The sequence below is a fragment of the Nyctereutes procyonoides genome, unplaced genomic scaffold, assembly GCF_905146905.1.
Source record: "Nyctereutes procyonoides isolate TBG_1078 unplaced genomic scaffold, NYPRO_anot_genome, whole genome shotgun sequence".
In the NCBI taxonomy this organism is placed as follows: domain Eukaryota; kingdom Metazoa; phylum Chordata; class Mammalia; order Carnivora; family Canidae; genus Nyctereutes; species Nyctereutes procyonoides.
The window spans coordinates 5,989,025-6,007,363 of NW_026575151.1; the positions used below are offsets into that span (position 1 = coordinate 5,989,025).

An 18,339-nucleotide genomic window follows, 5' to 3' on the forward strand; every position below is an offset into this window, starting at 1 on the left:
TTAGTAGAACCTATCAGTTTGTAATTATATTCTGGTTAGTGCAGTGATTTGGCTGATTTTACCCCACAGGAATGTAAAACCTGTACAAGCAGAATCCATATTTATTGTTATTTGTCCCTGAATCCCAGTGTCTACCTAACACAATGCCTGGCATGTGGTTGGTGCTCTGCAAATACTTGAATGAATGAATGAATGAATGAATGAATGAATGAATGAATTGGTTGACTTTGGAGTTGGGCCTGGGTGAACCTGAAGGTTGGGGCAACAGTGAAGAATCCAGCTTTGAGAAGCTGTGGAGGCCAGAGGCAGAGGCAGTGGGTCTAAATCACTGTATCTGCAAGTTTTTCACAAAGGGATAGAAAGATAACATGATGGTAGCTAGAAGGATCAAGTAAAGGTTTTTTTTTTTAATATCCTTAATGTTAACTATAATCAATCAAGTAGAAAACAATTCAGCAGCTAAGTTCATCGGTAATCTACAAACTGAGTATCAGTCTTGAATACCTTAAAACTGCCGTTTTAGCCTCATTATATTAAGAAGGAGTTTTGGGTGCCTGAGTGGCTCAGTCAGTTAAGGATCCTACTCTTGATTTTGGCTCAGGTCATGATCTCAGAGTTGGGAGATCAAGCCCCACATTAGGCTCTATGCTGAGCATGGAACCTGCTTAAGCATGGAACCTCTCTCTGCCCCTCCTTCACCCACTTGTGCACACTCTCTAAAAATAATAATAATAATAATAAAAAGCATCAAACATTTTTTAAATTGAGTTTATTAAAAAGAAAATAATAGTAAATGTCTCTGCCTCATCATATTTTTTTAACTCTTATATTGGTTTAGTATCAAATAATTACTTAAGTTTTCCAGTTGAAAAAATATCATCAGAACTGTAAGAATGAGTGATACATTTATTGATTGACTGTATTTTAGTAGAACATGATGATTTCATTGAAATTGGCTAATATAAAATTATCCTAATTCAGCATTAACTTTATATCTGAATACCAAATGGAGGGTTGAGTATTACTTAATGATTGCCACTATAAGTTTTAAATAGTGACTAAGAGGGGGAGAGAGAAAGGCAGCAAAAGAACAGGAATGAGAGAGACAAAAAGAGAAGACTGCTATATATTTTTAGGTATATATTGGGAAATATTGCCTGATCCTGTTTCAGTGGAGACTTTCAGTTGTGTTTTGCACGTGTGTGGTGGTTTTTTTTTAATACAACTTTTATTGCTAAAGAATACTTTCACAGGTGGATGGAAAGGGGTAAAGGGAGGATTTCTGAAGGAGGCTGAGTGAGAATTAGTGATAATTGGTTGGAGAATAAACAAAGCACAGCTTTGGAGACACTGAAAAATTATTTAAAAATGTGAGGAGTTTTGGGTGAAAAATATGTAGATGTTTTCATTAAAAGTATGAATATGATAACTTTTTAAAATTGTTTCTTGTTAATTTTAAAATGCCTCTTATAAAATTATCTTTATATGTGCAAGTATGTTTTATGCTAATTTATTTCAGTAGCTTTGCGGTATGGAGATTAACATGCATTCAAAACGATGTCTTAAGGAAAATGTTCCAATGATGTCTTGAATTGTTTCAGATTGCAACGAATCTTGATGACATATATCACTTTATGTGTGGTACATTTTTTGGTGTTCAGCAAAAGATTTTATTGCAAGAAAAAAGTCTGTGGGACATAACCATTGAATCACTTAGATATCTGACAGAAAAAGGACTTCTACAAAAAGACACTATTGATAAGCCCAAAGAAGAGATCCAATATAGTTTTCATATTACAAAACTGGGACGAGCTTCTTTTAAGGGTAAGAGTTTACCTAAGTTTCTGAGGAAATGTGCCGGGAAAAAAAGAAGTTAAATCATTCCCTTCCTTTAAATTGGAACTAATTTCATATTAATAACATTAATCTTACAAGCTGTTATACTACTTTCGCTTTTAAAAGTTGAAAAATGGAGGCACCTGGCTGCCTCAGTCAGTAGAGCATGTGACTCTTCGTCTCAGGGTTCTGAGTTCAGGCCACATGTTGGGTGTAGAACTTACTTTTTAAAAAGGGTTTTTTAATAAATAAATAAAAAGTTGAAAAAGTATTGGGTTTTTTGTTTTTGTTTTTTTAGAGAGGAAGTAGGGAGGAGCAGAGGGGGAGGGGAAGAGAGAATTTTAAACAGGCTCCACACCCACCATGAGCCTGACCCATGGCTCCATCTCACAACCCTGAGATCATGACCTGAGCCAAAATCAAGAGTTGAACTGGCTGAGCTACTTAGACACCCTGAAAGATGTTTTGAATTACAAGTAATTTAGGATACTCCAGAAGTATTTAGAGGGAAAAAGATTATCATCCCCCTTCACACACCCCTCTACTAACAATCATACAAATCTTAATATCCTACCAAGAATAGCAATTTGGTATATGTCTTTTCAGACATATTCTGTACATTTCATTTCAATGCATAACATATACTTAATATACAAGTTTAAGATTTTTTTAAGCTTTTGTTTTTAAGTAAACAATCATTGGTTTTGTTCCAGAACTTGCTTTTTTCCTTAAAAATTGTTTCTTGACAGGGAATAGTTTTTTCTTAATGGCTACATCATAATTTACTTAATGAAAAATAATACATGTCTGTCATTTAAAAAATACCTTAGAACTCAGAATTATGTAATGGAAAATCCCATTCTCCTGTCCCATTTCCACCCTCCAGAGGCAACCACTGTTAACAATTTGATGTGTATTGTTCCACATATGATTATGCATACAGATAAATATGTATATGTATATTATATATGTATGTTTGTATGTATATGTGTATAGATTTTATATATATACATGTATATACATTTATGTTATTTTGTAGTTTATTTTTAAGATAAAGTCTAGTTGTAAGTATTTTTTGGCAGCTTTTCTTACTTAAAATATCAAGGAGTACTTTAACATGTCAGTCCCTTTAAATTTACCTCATTTTTCTTTTACTACTATAATCATCCATAGTCTAGATACTGTAATTTAATTAACCATTCCCCTATTGATGGACATTTGCACTGTTGTTTTTTTTTTTTTAATTTTTCTCAACTATAGACAAAACTGCAACGGGCATCTCTGTTTATATCTATTTTTGGGTATGTGTGGAAATGTTTCTCTGGGTTAGATTTCCAAAAACAAAAATTGGGTCAGAAGGAGTAATCTTATTAAATGTTGATGTATCAAACATTTGGAGGTCTGTCAAAATGACCTCCAAAATAGTTGTGATAAATTACATAAGAAGGGATTTTGGTGGAAGGATGAGTAAAATAGGTGAAGGGAATTAAGATTACGCTCATCATGATGAGCACTGAGCACTGAGTAATGTTTAGAATTGCTGAATCACTACATTGTACACTGGAAACTATAAAACTGTGTGTTAACTATGCTGGAGTTAAGAGATTTTGAAGACTTTTTGCTATGCTTAGGTAACTTCTCAACAAGACATTTTCAAAAATCACCTTTCTCCCCCTTTGGTAATTATGAAAGATGAAATTTTGATCTTTCTTTTAGGGACTATAGATTTGGCTTATTGTGACATTCTGTACAGAGATCTGAAGAAAGGTCTTGAAGGACTTGTTCTTGAAAGCCTTCTTCACCTGATTTATTTAACAACTCCCTATGACATGGCTTCTCACTGTGACCCCGACTGGATGATATACTTCAGGCAGGTGAGAATAGAAGGCTCTTCAGTATGGTCTGTCTTATTTATTAATGATGATGCAATTTTTATTAAGTGATTATTCACTTTTTTTCTCTACTAAAATATGTTTGTAATTGGGCCTTTGATGTGTCAGTTTTTAGAAGAGTAATATGGCAATAGCATTTTCAGTTTATGTCACTTAAATATTACTTTTCTGTTAAATATAAACATGTTCATTATCGAAAAAATAACAAAAAGTGCAGAAAAGAAAAGGGGATCATCCCTGATCTCATTCCCCGAAGATAGTTACTGTTATGTTTTAGGGGCCACTCCATTTTACGATGCCTACAATGTGAAGAAAACCATGAAAGCTGGGGTTTTTTGTTTTTTGTTTTTTGTTTTTTTTTTTTGAGATTTTAATTACATGAAAGCTCTATCGGAGCCAAGCAAAATAACTAAACTCAGTGATGTTAACTACCTGAGAAGCAATATCAGTTTTATCACTAACAGGAGGGTGGAGCTGGATCCTACTTGTTACAAAACCAGGTGGTAGAGTACAGTCTGTTAGGATTTTACTATGAACAGAGCAGATGCATGAACACATGGTAGGCAGAATTTGCAGGAAATTAATTTCTTTTTAATGTCATATTTTAAATTGTAACTAAGTTTTTTAAGTGGTCCTATATAATGCAGTTACTGTCAAAAGCTTTCCCTCCCCTTCTTCCCCGCAGACCTCTCAATATTAAACATAACCACATGGACCATGGAAACCATAGTCCATAGTCACAGTGCTTGTGATCATGCCTTTAAGTATTCTACTAAAATATGTTATGTTTTAATAATACATTTTTTGAGCTTTACAATACGTATAAGTAAAATTTGTGTTTTTTCATATCCTTTAAAACCATGATAATGTGATATCACAGGAAATATTAAATTTGGTTCAAATGGCAGATTTTTAAAAGTTACAATTTGAAAGGTGCCTAGGTGGCTCAGTCAGCTAAGCATCCTACTCTTGATTTTGACTCAGGTCATGATCTGAGGGTCGTGGGATTGAGCCCAGAGTCGAGCTCCACACTCGGTAGGGAGTCTGCTTGAAATTCTCCCTCTCCTTCTGCCCCCCTACCTCACCACATGCTTTCTCTCTCTCAAATAAATAAATCTTTTTTTTTTTTTAAGTTACAATTTGATTTTTCTCTGTTTACTCTTTTTAAATGTAGTTTAGCCAGCTTAGTCCAGCAGAACAAAATGTAGCTGCTCGTCTTGGAGTCTCTGAAAACTTTATTGGGAAGAAAGCATCAGGTCAACCTATAAAGAAGGTACCATAGTCTTTTTTTCTCTCCCTAAATAACCAAGTTAATTTAGCAGAATTAATGCTGTTGTATCATTGGCTTTTGTTGATTTGGTCTTTTTGTTTCATATTTTTTCCTTTAAATTAATATAATTCCCATTTTACTATTTAAAACATTTGAGGAGCAGAAATTTGGACATTTTTTAAAAGCAGTATTTATTTTTGAATGGTGTGATGGCCTTTTTTGTGTGTATACCTTTGCATTTCTGAAACACTCTGTCATGCACATGTAAGCTTCTTATCATAGGAAAAGGTAAACCCTATTAATCTATTTTTCTTAGGCTACTTATGGCTTATAAAAATTGTAAAATATTTATTAAATGTTTTTATGATAGTATATAATCCTGAAATAAGTTCAAGGGGAAAAAATGAGTTTTCTAGAAACTTGTTTTTTAAAATAATCTTTACACCCAACATGGGGCTTGAACTCATGATCCAAGATCAAGAGTCACATGCCCCTCTCACTGAGCCAGCCAGGCCCCCCTGACCTAGAAACTTTTTATTAGGCATTCTACTTGGTATTAGGGATTCTAAGATAGGTTCGGTTTGAGGTTTTTGTTGTTGTTGGGTTTTGTTGTCCTTAAAGAATTCCCAGTCTAGTTAGTACTTCAAGTACATAGAGCTCTGTAGAAGGTTGAAGTTGATAAATTAATGCCTTTTTGTATAATATTCTTATATTTTAGTGTTTTGAAATTTAGTCAACAAATATGAAGCAAGTGTCTAATACACTAACTTTAAGAGAAATGGAAATAATTTTTGGCAAACATGCTTCAAATTCCTTAAGTTAATATTTTCCACCTTATAATACACTTTTTATATTTATAATTTTGTTGGTAATCCAATTTTTATTGAAACCCAATTATCTTACCTGCCATTTCCTCCATATCTTTAAATTTACGTAAATATTACTAATTTCATTTTGAAAAGTGAAGATGGTGTCTACACACATTTGAATTGAATGATGCCCTGTCCTACGTACTGCTGAATCATAAAATTATAAATGTCGGTGTAGTACTTTAATGTTTATCTTATCACAGTATTTTGATTGAGTCCTTTACCTCAGAAATGCATACATTTTGTTTAGATGTTCAAAATGTTAAATAAAAATATTTCTTAAACCTTTTATATACAACTTTAAAATATAAATTAAAACAAAATCATATTAATTTGGAACTCATTATCAAATAATAAACATCTGCAAAATCTTTTTAGACTAATGCATCTTTTTAAACTTGAATCAATTTATTTTTGTTACATTTTAATGTAATATAGTCGATAAATGTTCAGCTGATTTAAATTCTAGAGAGCATATTTACTTAAAATCAGATTTATTTATACATTGAAAAAGACATTCCCACCTTTAAGTATTTCTTGTAAAAGATCTTGAAATTGGCATAAAGCATCTTATCTTGCCATGTAATATAATTAAATCATTTTTCTTAGCTTAGAAAATACATTCTAAGCAAAATCTACATTGACTCAAATTATAGTTAATAATGAAGGTACACTAAAATTGGGAAATTAAAAAGCAGTCTCTCCCTATTAGCAATTCAACTATCATGATTTTTCAGCTTAATACTTTTTAAAAAGTATCAACTCATAGAATCTGTAATTCATACAGTCTTTGATATGCCACTATAAGTTCTCATCCCATTCTTTTACCATCATTAGGGATATAATTTTGTATTTTATACCCACTTTTTCTATTTTCAGTTTATCCTTTCTTTCCTCTGATTTCAAGCATGAGTTACTCAGTTTCTAAGTTAGCTTGATATTGGCTATGAAATACTTTATACAAAAACTGACCACTAGATACTGCAAGCAAAAGCAGTTACACAGAAATTGTCAACTACAGGTAGCATTTTTCTCTTTCAGTGTTTTAACTTTGGAGACATTAATTATTTATCATGACCATGTGGAAATCATAGAATCTAATATTTACTTAGTTTACAATATGGACAAGCTTATTATTAACATACCTATCTAAATAAATGCATTTGTCTCATTACATTCACAAATATATGCAACCTATAATTACCACAGTAAATGTAAAGGGCTTCCCAGCTCCTTCCTTTATTCTTTTCCTAGGGCTACCCTAACAAATTAGCACAAACTGAGTGTCTTAAAACAACAGAAATTTATTCTCTCGAAGTTCAGGAGGCCAAAAGTCTGAGATCAAGATGGCTTCTTCTGGAGGCTCTGAGGAGGAAAATATGTTGCCTTTCTCCTAGCTTTTGGTGGTTGCTGGCAACCTTTGGTGTTCCTTAGCTTGTAAATGTATCCCTCAAGTGTCTCCATTGGATGTTGCCATCTTCACATTGCCTTGTCTATGTCATTCTGTGTCCTTTCCTCTTAAAAAGACACCTGTCACTTAATAAAGAGCCCTAATGGGTCCACTGTACATCCAGGATGATTTCATCTCAAGATCTTTAGCTAATTACATCTGCAAAGATTCTATTTCCAAGTAAGGTCACTTTCACAGGTACCACAAAAAGGTATGGGGTGGCAGACACAATTCAACCCACTACAGCTCCCCTGTAGAAGGGAGTTTAAGTTGGAAATAAATAAATAAATTGGAAATAATTTGGCTTATTTTCTTTTTTTTTTATATTTGGAAAAATGATCATCTGAAAGTACATATGCTAAATCTTAGTTTTATTTCTGTGGAAGCATTCTAGTCTGACTTTCCTGTCGTATAACTTCATTCACATTACCTTTTGTCCAAATTCAACATAAGCTACATTCTTAGCAGGTCCAGTACATAAATTTGTTTGTGTCTTTCTAGAAGGTGGACAAGGACATTGTCAACAGACTGTACCTGTCTTTTGTTCTTTATACCCTGCTCAAAGAGACCAACATTTGGAGTGTGTCTGAAAAATTTAATATGCCTCGAGGCTATATACAAAGTCTTCTCACTGGAGCTGCCTCATTCTCCTCTTGTGTGCTGCATTTCTGTGAGGTAATTCCATTAACTAGATGACACATGCCTTGTGCATCTTTTTGTTTTAATTGCTGCTAAACTCATAAACTGGTTAGTCATTATTTCTTCATTGTTCTACTAATACAGAGCGCTCAAAACTTATTTAAAATACATTTGTTGGGCAGCCCGGGTGGCTCAGCGGTTTAGCACCGTCTTTGGCCCAGGGCGTGATCCTGGAGACCTGGGATCGAGTCCCACATCAGGCTCCCTGCATGGAGCCTGCTCCTCCCTCTGCCTGTGTCTCTGCCTCTCTCTCTCTCTCTCTCTCTCTCTCTCTGTGTGTGTGTGTCTCTCATGAATAAATAAATAAAATCTTTAAAAAAATAAAATAAAAATAAATAAATAAAATACATCTGGTTTTTTCTGCTTATAAGAATCCTATATACTAACTTATGGTAAAGCTACAAAAATGACAGAATCACTCAAAATATATAGCAAACAAGTTGAAAGCACTTAGTTCCCCTACTCTTAGAACCATCACTAATAGTTACAAGTATTTAGAATCAACTCTTAAAACAACAGTTCTCCATTGATATAGACTGTGTAGGAGTATCTCTCATGGTGATAACCATGGGAAGTGTATAATATAATAAATGTCCATTTACCCACTCAGCTTTAACAGTTATTGATCCACGGCTTCCAATATTTTTATTGTCTTAAATACTGCTTTCAGTATTTTAAAGTATTGCTACATCTTGTATTGGAATCCTTCCACATGTGATATTTTGTCTTCAGGGTAAATTCCCAGAGGTGGGAATTGTTTTCAGTCATCTGGGAAAGAAAAACTATGCATTCACTTGCTGGTGTTTTGATTAAAAATGAATAGAACTCTTGTCAATCTTCAGTCTTCTTCCTTATCCCAAAACTACGTCATCAAATTCCTCAGTCTCTGCCATGTTTCCTTATGCTAATTTTGTTTGGAATTATTGTTCATCTCTGGCTTAATCAAGTTTCAGAACTTGTATCAGGGAACATCCTCTCTGAACCCCCTACCACGCCAATCAAACTTTGAAATAACTTACCAGATTTCAATTCCGTATATTTCTTTATATTCTGCAGGAACTTGAGGAGTTTTGGGTGTATAGAGCCCTTTTGGTAGAACTTACCAAGAAGTTGACTTACTGTGTAAAGGCAGAGCTAATCCCTCTCATGGAAGTGACTGGAGTTTTAGAGGTTAGTAGTTTCCCAGTTTCCCAACTGAGATGATTTCAACTAACAGAAAAATCAGATTTTACTAATTAAATAGTAAAAGACTTCTTCATAAAATAAGTCATACCACAGGTAAGTAAAAACAGCCTTATTCCTCATTTGTCATGAGAGGGTGTTTTGTTATTGTTGTTTTTTAATAAAGTGTTATGGCCTCCCAGAAATCGCTAGTAAATCTGGAAGCCGTCCTGATGGGGAAAAAAAAAATCACATTTGTGAAAAAAAAATAACAGTAGGGATAAAAATGAGACTCCCCAAGTGTATATGAAAAACAGTAGGGATAAAAATGAAACTCCCCATTTGTCTTTAGCATCTCTTTCTTCTTCCACTCCAATGAAGAATTTTACCTTCTGTCAGTTTAGATTCCCTGCTTGTTTCAGGAAGTAGTGATTCGGTGGGAACAAGGCTTATTTCCATTTCCTAAGGGAGTGAGAAGAGAGTATCCTTACCTGGTTTCTCAGCTTTCTGGGTTATGTTTTGTTTAAAGAGTTTATTTATTCATGAGAGACACAGAGAGAGGCAGAGACACAGACAGAGAGAAAAGCAGGCTCCCTGCAAGGAGTCCAATGTGCGACTTGATCCCAGGACCCTGGGATCACACTCTGAGCTGAAGGCAGATGTTCAACCTCTGAGCCACCCACACGTCCCACAGCTTACTGTTTTTAGCCAGCTGTTGATTTCAGCTTATTCTGTCATTCAGTCCTTCAATCAGAAGCATTTTTCTGCCCGGGAACACACACACCCGTGTTCCCCAAGTGCCCTAAGTAGATGGTGAAAACATTTTAAGGATATTGGACTAGAACATTGTGATTGGGTGTCTAAAATAATGCCCCTCCCTGAATGCCTTAATGGATTCCTCATTCCTGGTTGCAACACACATCAGTTAACTTAACGCTGCTCAGAGAGCTATCTTGCACTCAGATTGGAACCACCCAAATTTATCTTTTAAATTTTCTCAGGGTTGGGGATCCCTGGGTGGCTCAGCGGTTTAGCACCTGCCTTTGGCCCACGGCACGATCCTGGAGTCCCGGGATCGAGTCCCACGTCGGGCTCCTGGCATGGAGCCTGCTTCTCCCTCCTCCTTTGTTTCTGCCTCTCTCTCTCTCTCTCTGTCATTAATTAATTAATTAATTAATTAATTAATTTGAAATTTCTCAGGGTTCAGATGTGTTACCTCTTCTAATAACTTTGAAATGATTACTTCGAAATCGAATAATTGATTTCTTATTACCTAGTCTATTTCTGTCTCTTGCATGTGAAACTTTTCCCTTCAATAACACTTGATTATTTTTTCCTAATCTCAAATTCTGGCCCTAATGATTTTTGTAATACTTTTCAGGGTCGAGCAAAACAGTTATACAATGCAGGTTATAAAAGTCTGACGCACTTAGCTAACGCAAATCCTGAAGTTCTAATAAGAACAATTGATCATTTATCAAGACGCCAGGCCAAGCAAATGGTTTCATCAGCAAAGGTGAGCAAACAAACCATTTTTTACCCTTCATGATATTTTGTAATATTATCTCCTTAAACTCTGATCATAGAAGCAAAAACATTTAACTGTAGAAACAGAAGTGTATACTCACAATACTTGAATAGAAATAGTGCATCTGTTACAATACAAGGCTTGCCAAAAAGAGAAAAAGCACCTCTTAGAAATTAGGCCATCTCAAGAGTCCCCTGAAGTACAGGGAATGTGAGAACTTGCAGAATCCTGCCTCCTCACCCTTTTCACAGAAGTCCCTTCCTCAGCATCCCTGACATTTGGTCTTCCCACCTTTGCACGCCTTCACTGACAAGGAGTTTACAACCTCAAAAATTAGGTAGTTCTATTTTTGAACACTTGTAGTGTAAAGCACCCCAATCTAATGAGGCAACTGTTGCCTTCCTACAGTGTCCACCATTACATTATAAGTACTGCCCTCTAGAACTATTCTATTTTCTTTGTTCCTCTGGTAGTTTTTCACATATTTGAAAACAGCTCTCTTCACCTCCAAGAGTTTCTCTTTTCTGTTTTTTTTTTTTTTTTATTCACATTAAAGGATCTAGTTTTAGGCAATTTCTTTCCCAAATGACTGAAAACAATTCCCACCTCTGGGAATTTATCCTGAAGACAAAATATCACATGTGGAAGGATTCCAATAGAAGATGGAGCATTACTTTAAAATACTGAAAGCAATATTTAAGACAATAAAAATATTGGAAGCCATGGATCAATAACTATTAAAGCTGAGTGGGTAAATGGGCATTTATTATATATACTATTCTAGTTATCCTTTTCTAGATGGAGGCCAATTTGTCTTTTTGAGCTGTCCCCATCATTATTGGATTTTCTTACTTTTGGGATATATCTGTCAGGGTCTAATTATTAGGAACAGAAACCACACAGTAATTTGAAGAGGAAAGTTTAATATAAAGAGTTAGTAACTAGTAACCAAGGTGATTAGATGGCTTCTAAGGGGTAAACAGAACTTCATCAACCATGGGAAGGAATAATGAGAAGAGTGTCCACTCTCACCCCATGCCACCCACTGTGGATGGGAGTCATACTTCCTTGGAGAGGGTGTGGCTGTGGCTCACTGGACAGCAGTAAGTTCATTGTGTCGCAGCCAAGGCTGGCAGGCAGGAAGCTACCCACTAGGATGCCAGCAAAACTGCCAGGAAACTCCCTGGAGTGTGCTTGCCTGGAAACTAGCTTGAATACCCATGGAACATGTTGGAAAGCTGTCTGCAGGGATGCTGTTGAAACTCACTGGAATGAGTGCCACCAGATATTCAGCATCCCGGACTAGCACTGCAGGAGCCATAAGAAAAAGACACCTCAAAGCCAGGAAAGAGAAGCCCCTTCCTCCCACAGTCTCTCCAGTGCCCTCTATTGGCAAAACTTAACATTGTAGCAGCTGGCAAAGAAGAAATGTTGACAAGATCTAGCCCTAGTATCTATCTCCAACAGGACAATGAAGAATGATTTGGAGCTGAGAAACAATAAAATTAATAACTAGTACTCTTGCACAGGATGTTCCACGTTCAGTCTGCCTTGGTCATAGAATCAACCATTTTTCCAAAAAGCCCTAGTTCTTTTTGGTAAGGAATGGTATTTTAGAAACTTAAGTTTTAGGGGCAAATATGTTCATTACCGGAGAGAGATAACATTGTTTCTAGGTTCTCTTAGCAGAGAGAACCCATATAAGCCTGTATATTTTTTTATACTTACATGTAAATTATTAAAAGCAATGAACTCATACTGAGAACTCCAATTCTAATTTTTCCAGGTACATTCTGCTGCATAACAAAGTTTTACCTCAAAATTTAGTGACTTACAGCAGCTATTTTATGTTTTTTGGATTAGGAATTCTGGAAAGGTTTAGTTTGCATGATTCTTACTTGGAGTCTCCTTCGATTACAGTCAGGTTTTGACTGGGCTTGACTGAATTGGATATCCAAGATGGTTCACTCACATGACTGGCGGTCACGAATGGGGGCTGTTATCTGCCACTTTCAGCTGGAACAACTACATATAGCCTTTCTATGGGGCTTGGGTTTCTTATGGCAGCACAGTTTCAAGTGGAAATGTCCATAGAATGAACATTTTGAGAGATCAAGGCAGAAAAGGCAGGAAATCTTCTGAGGTTGAGTAGTGTCACTTCTGCTGCATACTATTGGTTACTAGAAGGCTGTTAAGATCAGCCCAAATCTAAAGGAAGAGGAATTAGACCCACCTCTACATGAGGGGAGTCCCAAATAATTTGCAGTCATTTATAGTGTCTGCCCTCTGGCCACAGGTTATTTACATTCCTCCCACATGCAAAATATACTCATCCCTAAAAGATTTATCCCTTCATGGCATCAGACTCAGGCTCAAGGTCCATTCAATATTTCTTCTAAATCAAGTCTAGGTGCAGGTGGTGCTCCTTGAGCACAATTTCACAGGTCACTCTGAAGATCTATGAACTAAAGAGGTACACATACAATGGTGAGCAGAGATAGGATAACTACATTATACTCCCATTCAAAAAGGGGGAAAATGTGTGGTATGTAGAAGCATTTCTGATATCCAGTCATGCATGCGTGGCTAGTTCCTTGATTAGGACTTAATTCTCCCTGGGAATGATTCTTCCTGGCTTTGAATTTTCTCATCTAGATCATTCTTTCTTTTCCATAAGTAGAGGCCCATGTTTGCAGCTGAATGGCTTTCTCCGTCTTTTCTCTGTCCTTAGAAGTTCAGGGCTTTCAAAGGTAACTCTGTCCCATTTTATTTAATCTGGTATAATTTCTTTAAAATAGTGTGTGTTTCTTATTTACCTATAGCTTAGTCCTCTTTCTTTCTTTTTTTTTTTTTTTAAGTAAGTTCTGTACTCAACATTGGGCTCGAACCCATAATCCCAAGATCAAGAGTTGCAAGCTCTACTGACTGAGCCAGCCAGCTGCTCCTAGCTTGGGTTTCTTATAGCATGGTACTGGGATATGGGAGGGAGCATTCAAGAGGTCTTGGAATGGTCTCATCCTAAGAAACCAATGCAGAAGCTGCAATTTCTTTTGACAGGCCATTGGAAATCATGCAGCATCATATCCACTATGTTCTGTTAGTTACAAGTGAAACACAGGTTCAAGAGAAGAATAGGTCTCATCTGTTAATGTAAACATCAAAGAATTTCTAGTCACCTTTAATCCACATTGATCCCACACTAAAGGACTCATTGTAGTCTTACTCTTCTCATGTTTTTAGTTCCTTTCTCTAACAGTGAGAAACCCAGCTCCTGTTTTCATCAATGTATTTGTTTTGCTCAATACTAGAATGTACTGCGAATAATTTCAGAATTATTAAAGCATACCATTGCAGGGCAGCCCGGGTGGCTCAGCGGTTTGGCGCTGCCTTCCAACCAGGGTGTGACCCTGGAGACCCGGGATCGAGTCCCGTGTCGGGCTCCCTGCATGGAGCCTGCTTCTCCCTCTGCCCCTCTCTCTCTCTAAATAACTAAATAAAATATTTAAAAAAAAAGCATACTATTGCGAAAAAACGAACTAAAGTTCAGTATTATTTACAGCTTTTTGTCTGTCATCTGAGAATATATAATTGAAATGTGTTCAAATGTTACTTTTTTAAAAAATCTGCTTCACCATGCTTATGTTACTCATTTGAAGAGCAGTTAGATTCTGTTTGTATTCTATTTGATTTCCCCCCATCCTTAATATTTTTTTTTTAGTATGTAAAACATGAACCTATTTTCTTAAGTTGAAATAATTTTACTAAGATATCTTCGTTTTCTTTTATTTCTGGAAGTTTCCTTGGATTGTAGTTTTTTTAATTAATTAATTTATTTGAGAGAAAGGTAGCATATACGTGCATGCGCACCTGCGAGTTGGGTGTGGGGGACAGAGGGAGAGAATCTCTAGCACAGCCCTTACTGAGCATGGAACCCATCAGGGCTCGATCTCACAACCCATGAGATCATGATCTGAGCTGAAGCCAAGAGTCAGACTCTAAACTGACCAAGCCACCCAGGCACCCCATATTGTAGTTCTAAGTATTAGTTCAATATGATCCACTGTTTGATTTTTTTCTTCTTAGCAACTCCAATTATATGTATATTGAATTTTCTTTGCCCATCTTTCATTTTTTATCTCTCTGGCCATTTTTACTTTTTTTTTTTTTTTTTAAAGATTGGTTTATTTGTTTGAAGGCAGGGGAGGGAAGGGCAGGTGGGCAGAGGGAAAGGGAGAGAGAACTCTAAGCAAACTCTGTGCTCAGCACAGAGCCCATTGCAGGGCTCAGTCTCACCATCCTGAGATCACAACCTGAGCCGGATACTTAACTGACTCTGCCATCCAGCTGCCCCTTTATTTCTTTGCCTCATTTTCATCATCTTGTAATCTTGCCCCCTACAACTATCCCCACTACCATCACCCTAATTAAGATTTATTATAATTTGTTCTTCTTTGGGCACTTTTTTAGTTTTTATTTCTAATATGATTTTGCCTATTTCTTCTTTCTTCCTTGAGTTTACTCAGCTTTTATGTCACTTCTTCTTGTTCTCGGTCCATTTCTGTTCTTAGTTTGGGGCTTATTCAGGATATGTTTTTCCCCCATATCTCCAAATGTTTATTTGGGAATATTTAAATCAATTTAGAATGTTGCTTACAGTTTCTGCTTCATAGTTTGCTTTCAGGAGAGGACATTTTTATGAGTTGAAGAGCTTTGATTCTCATTTTCAGTTTCCTTTTATGTAGTAATTTAGTATAATAAGAACTGCTTATGCCCCTGCATTTCTCAGACAGAGATGGCCATTTGGAGTGGTTGATGAGAATTCTAGTTCAAGAGTCTTCTGTCAGTGTAGCAAAGGTTAGTTTAATGAACAACTTATGGTGGGAGAAGAGTGCAAGGAAGAGTGTGTTCTTTGATTTTTTGAATTTCCTTATGTCCTACAGGACCCTAAATTTTACCCTTTATTTCTTTTTCCCCTCCCTGCTCAGCCTAAGGGGCTCCCCTCTCTTTTTTACTCATCTTCTCCCCCATAGGCATTGCCTTTCCAAGACTGCCTTTCTAGAGTTTCATGTACTTTAAGTCCCTTCTTATAGACAGTGCTTCAATCTACCAATAGTCTTTTCTCAGTATTTTTATACTTGGGATAGCCTTTCTCTCTCTGAAGGTGACAGTATTTACTCTAAGACCTTCTGTCTCCTTATTCTCCTTCCCTTGTATTTTTTTCCTCAATCTCACCTTGATCTCTGCAATCCCTTGGAGTGGGAGCTTGAGAAATGGTTCTACTGGAAATTGGCAGGTAGTCTTAACTATAATATGAAGGTGATAATGTTCTCTGTATTCTAGTAATGCTGGCACATGGGTTTTGTGCAGTTTACTTGCTGTTCTCATTGATCTGAGTAGTTTTTAGAGGATGTATTGGGAGATTAGTTTTACATGGTCACCATTACCTCAGCTACTGGAAAGCTTACTGATAGCATTTTAATCCATCCTATATATAATGCTGTATAATGCTATGCTTTATGTCAAATGGGTAGAGTGGGCTTTTTCACTTTCATTTTATGTCCTGTGAATTTTGCCTTGATATGATTTTGCTGAACTTTTTTGTTATAAAACTTTTAAAACAGAAGGAATGCAAATACTGCACCCCAGTATACACAACAACCAGCTGCAGCAAATACCCAAACTGTATTTTTGGTTTTTTGCTTTTTGTTTTTAAAGATTTTTTTTAGTGATCCCAGCACCCACTGTGGGGATAGAACTCACAACCCCAAGACCAAGAGTCTTACACTGAGCCAGTCAGGTGCTCCTTTTTCTGGTTTTTAAAAGAAAGAGGGAAAATCATTATTCAGCAAATATTCTTTGACATGTACTATGTGCCATGTTCATAAATACTTTCTTGGCTCATTATGTTTCTTTTGAAATTAGCTATGTTAATTTTAGGAGCTTGAATAAAACTTTTCTTTGAAACACTGATAGGAAAAAAAAAAAGAAACACTGATAGGTTTTTAAAACATAGCATACTAAACTTTGAAGAATAATAAAAAGTATATATAAAGGATAACATTTTAAGAGCTAATTAAATTTTTGCAAAATTGCCTTAAATTTTATAGATTAAAAGTTAATTTTTAAGTGGTTGAGTCTTCAATAAAACAAATCTTTGAGAGTATTAAAGCTCCTTTATTTTTGGTATACCAAATGCAATGATCAGCTAAAATGACTTTAGCTAAATGCTTCAGTTTCATTTACTATAATCGCTTGTGCTTAAGTGGCTATTTTTCAATCTCATTATTAGTTTTAATGTCTAGATTACTGATGTGCAGGGATTCAAGTATCTAATAGACAGTGGTAAAAATGTTAGCAGTTCTCTGGCAATGTATATTTTGGCCTCATGTCTTGATGTTTTTATTGTAGATGCTGTTACATGAGAAAGCAGAGGCTTTACAAGAGGAAGTGGAAGAGTTATTGAGATTGCCTTCTGATTTTCCCAGTATTGCAGCCTCTTCTGAAAAGGCATGAAGCTGTCTGACAAGCATTTTCAAATATGAATGATTTATTGTACATATTTTTATTAAGTATTCTCTATCATTTATAAATGAAAAAATACATTTTAATTATATATTAAGAACTGTGGATGATGTTTGAATATACCTCTCACCCTTCCCACTAATAATCCATCTTGTTCAATATTTGCACATTATCTCTCTGCTCAAAAATCTAGTGTCCACCACAAAATGAAATCCAACGGCCTCAACATATCTGCAGCTTACCTTTATAGCCAGACCTTTTATTATTCTCTTATACATTTTTTCATCAAACTAGACTATTTGAAATCCCAGAATTTTCCCTGGGATTTCCAAACCCTTCAGTTCCTAATTGTTTTATGCTACCCCTAGTATATGAAAAATTAGTTTAAAATGTACTGTATGGGGGCACTTGTGTGGCCTAGTTGGTTGATCATCCAACTCTTGATTTTGGCTCAAGTCATGATCCTCAGGGTGGTGAGATCAAGCCCCGTGCCCCCTGGCCCTCCCCCAACTCGTTTTCACACACATACTCTCTCACTCAAGTAAATAATTTTTTTTTTTTTTTAATGTACTGTTTGGGAGCACCTGCATGGCTCAGTGGTTGAGTATATGCCTTTGGCTCAGGTCATGATCAGGATCAAGTCCCGCATCATGTTCCCTGCAGGGAGCCTGCTCCTCCCTCTGCCTCTCTCTCTATGTCTCATGAACAAATAAATAAAATCTTTTTAAAAAAAATACACTATATGCTTCAAATGTCAACTACAAATTCTCAAATACTGTCTCCTCTATGAAATTGTCCAAGTCCATCCTCAATCCACCCCATACATGGGTTCTTCCCCTCCTCAAAGTATCCTGAGCCCTTCATTATGCTCATGGTTTTTTTCATACCACTCATTTGAAATCTCCTGGAGGGTCTAGACCTTTTTTATCATCTTTGTATGCCACATGGCACTCAGCCCGTCCTTCATGGAAAGTAGGAACCTGGGCAAAGAATGAACACTTCCCAAATTAACAATTCAAAGATTCTCTTTAAACACAACTTAAATATTACCTCTCTCCCATCCCTTTTTAGATTTATAGTTCAAATGTACATGGGTGGTTATCTATAGGAAA

The 18,339-nt window shown here is 36.0% G+C and overlaps 1 protein-coding gene across 10 annotated transcripts in view; it reads left to right on the plus strand.

Moving 5' to 3' along the window:
* The window catches only part of HELQ (helicase, POLQ like), a 46,325-nt gene extending 28,976 nt beyond the window's left edge, over positions 1-17,349 (plus strand). For 2 of the 10 annotated variants that reach the window (XM_055313178.1, XM_055313177.1), the window contains exons 11-17: positions 1,602-1,824; positions 3,553-3,710; positions 4,903-5,001; positions 7,819-7,992; positions 9,073-9,186; positions 10,559-10,693; positions 17,114-17,346. In XM_055313178.1, the coding sequence (XP_055169153.1) occupies positions 1,602-1,824; positions 3,553-3,710; positions 4,903-5,001; positions 7,819-7,992; positions 9,073-9,186; positions 10,559-10,693; positions 17,114-17,218 (1,008 nt within the window). In that variant the 3' untranslated portion in view covers positions 17,219-17,346. The other 8 variants (XM_055313169.1, XM_055313170.1, XM_055313179.1 and 5 more) reach the window with 8 other exon arrangements.
* The last annotated feature ends 990 nt before the right edge of the window (positions 17,350-18,339 follow it).